At 58.5% G+C, this 1,503-nt stretch overlaps 1 protein-coding gene across 1 annotated transcript in view; it reads right to left on the minus strand.

Annotated features, from left to right (window-relative positions):
- Positions 1 to 958: 958 nt before the first annotated feature.
- The window catches only part of IL5RA (interleukin 5 receptor, alpha), a 20,967-nt gene continuing 20,422 nt past the window's right edge, over positions 959 to 1,503 (minus strand). The window contains exon 10 of the mRNA XM_005881917.2: positions 959 to 1,332. Coding sequence (XP_005881979.1) covers positions 1,246 to 1,332 — 87 coding nt within the window. The 3' untranslated portion in view covers positions 959 to 1,245. The remainder of the gene's footprint in view (positions 1,333 to 1,503) is intronic.

The raw sequence follows: 1,503 nt of genomic DNA on the forward strand, positions 1-1,503 counted from the left end.
AAAATTTTCAGAAACAGGCTGGTTTTCAGGAAGTCTGTGGCCGGGAACTTGGCATGCAGGTCGGGGACCAGGAGTAGCTGCTCCGTCGCTGTGTCGCTGTCACCAAGACTCCAGGCGCAGCCCCAATCTAATTAGGTCTCACGCGCCCGCTGTCAGGAGCGCTCGGTTCTGTTCGCACTCCCGGGCAGGGAGCTGGTTTTCCTGGCCAATTAGCACCTACGGTTTATTAATTCCACCAGCAGATGGTCCTGACACATACGAGTCTCTTGCTGTGAAAAAGTTTGGGTTTTTAATCAGAGTTCTCTGTGAGCAGCCAGGGCCCCAGGCTTTTCAAGGAGGCTCAGGTGGGCGATGGGTGAGCTGTTGGCAAACTGAACCTCCCAACCCCACCCCCACAGGCACCAGAGAATCCCAACAGCGAGAGAGAGAGAGAGAGAGAGAGAGAGAGAGAGAGAGAGAGAGAGAGATGGGCTCAGCCCTCAGTGGGGCGCGTGAAGGAGGAGCCCCCTGTGTTCTGGTCCGTGACCCAGGCTCTGGCGGGGGGAGTGCCGCCCACCTGTCTTGGTGGGAGGCTGGGCCAGTGTCTAATCAACTTGCGGGGCATTTACTGTTAAGTGAATGTCCACTCTCTCCGGCCATGACAGGGCCAGTGGCCACTCAAAACGTGCCTTTTTCTGCCCGGCCGTGTTGCTCAGTGGGTGAGCATCAACCTATGAACCAGGAGGTCAGGGTTCAATTCCCGGTCAGGGCACATGCCCGGGTTGTGAGCTGGATCCCCAGTGTGGGGCGTGAGGGGGCAGCCGATCCATGCTTCTCTCTCATCATGGATGTTTCTCTCTCTCTCCCTCTCCCTTCCTCACTAAAATCAATAAAAACATATTTTTTAAAAACGAACAAAAAACGTGAACTTTCTCCCAAAGCCCAGCTCCTCTCAGCCATGCACGTGTCACCGCTGAGCCACGACGTCAGCAGAAAGAGCCAGGCTGCGGAGGCCGATGGCCAGGCCCACGTGGCCCCTGCGCTTCTGTCTTATGACGCCGCCCTCCTCCCCAGACAGCACGTGGCCTCGGCTCTGCCCTGTGCCGCCGCGTCCAGCTCTGTGCAAGGAGAGGGTCCACAGCGTCTCTGTCCTCGGGGTCAGCGCGTCCCCCCGGCGCCCGGCCCGGCCGCAGTGACGGCCGGTGTTGGGGAACTCTGCAGCCTCTGAGCGGGAAGCAGTCCTCGCTGCCGGTGGCCCACGCCCCGTCAGAACACCAAGTCCTCCAGGACCTCGAGCCCGGGCTCCTCCACGTAGCTGATGACTTCGCTCTCTGTCTCTCGAGACCCGGATTTCTGCAAGACAAACCCCCTCTCAGCTCTCCTTCCAGCCTCGTGGCACGTGGTGCACAAGTCTGTTTTGCTTCTAAAAACAGTAACTGTTCAGTGAAGACGATGTGGCAAATCAAGTAGAAAGAAGAGAAAAAATACCCGGGCTAGACCACCCCCCCCCCGCCCCCCAAACAC

Source organism: Myotis brandtii, unplaced genomic scaffold (genome assembly GCF_000412655.1).
Source record: "Myotis brandtii unplaced genomic scaffold, ASM41265v1 scaffold693, whole genome shotgun sequence".
NCBI classification, from domain to species: Eukaryota; Metazoa; Chordata; class Mammalia; order Chiroptera; family Vespertilionidae; genus Myotis; species Myotis brandtii.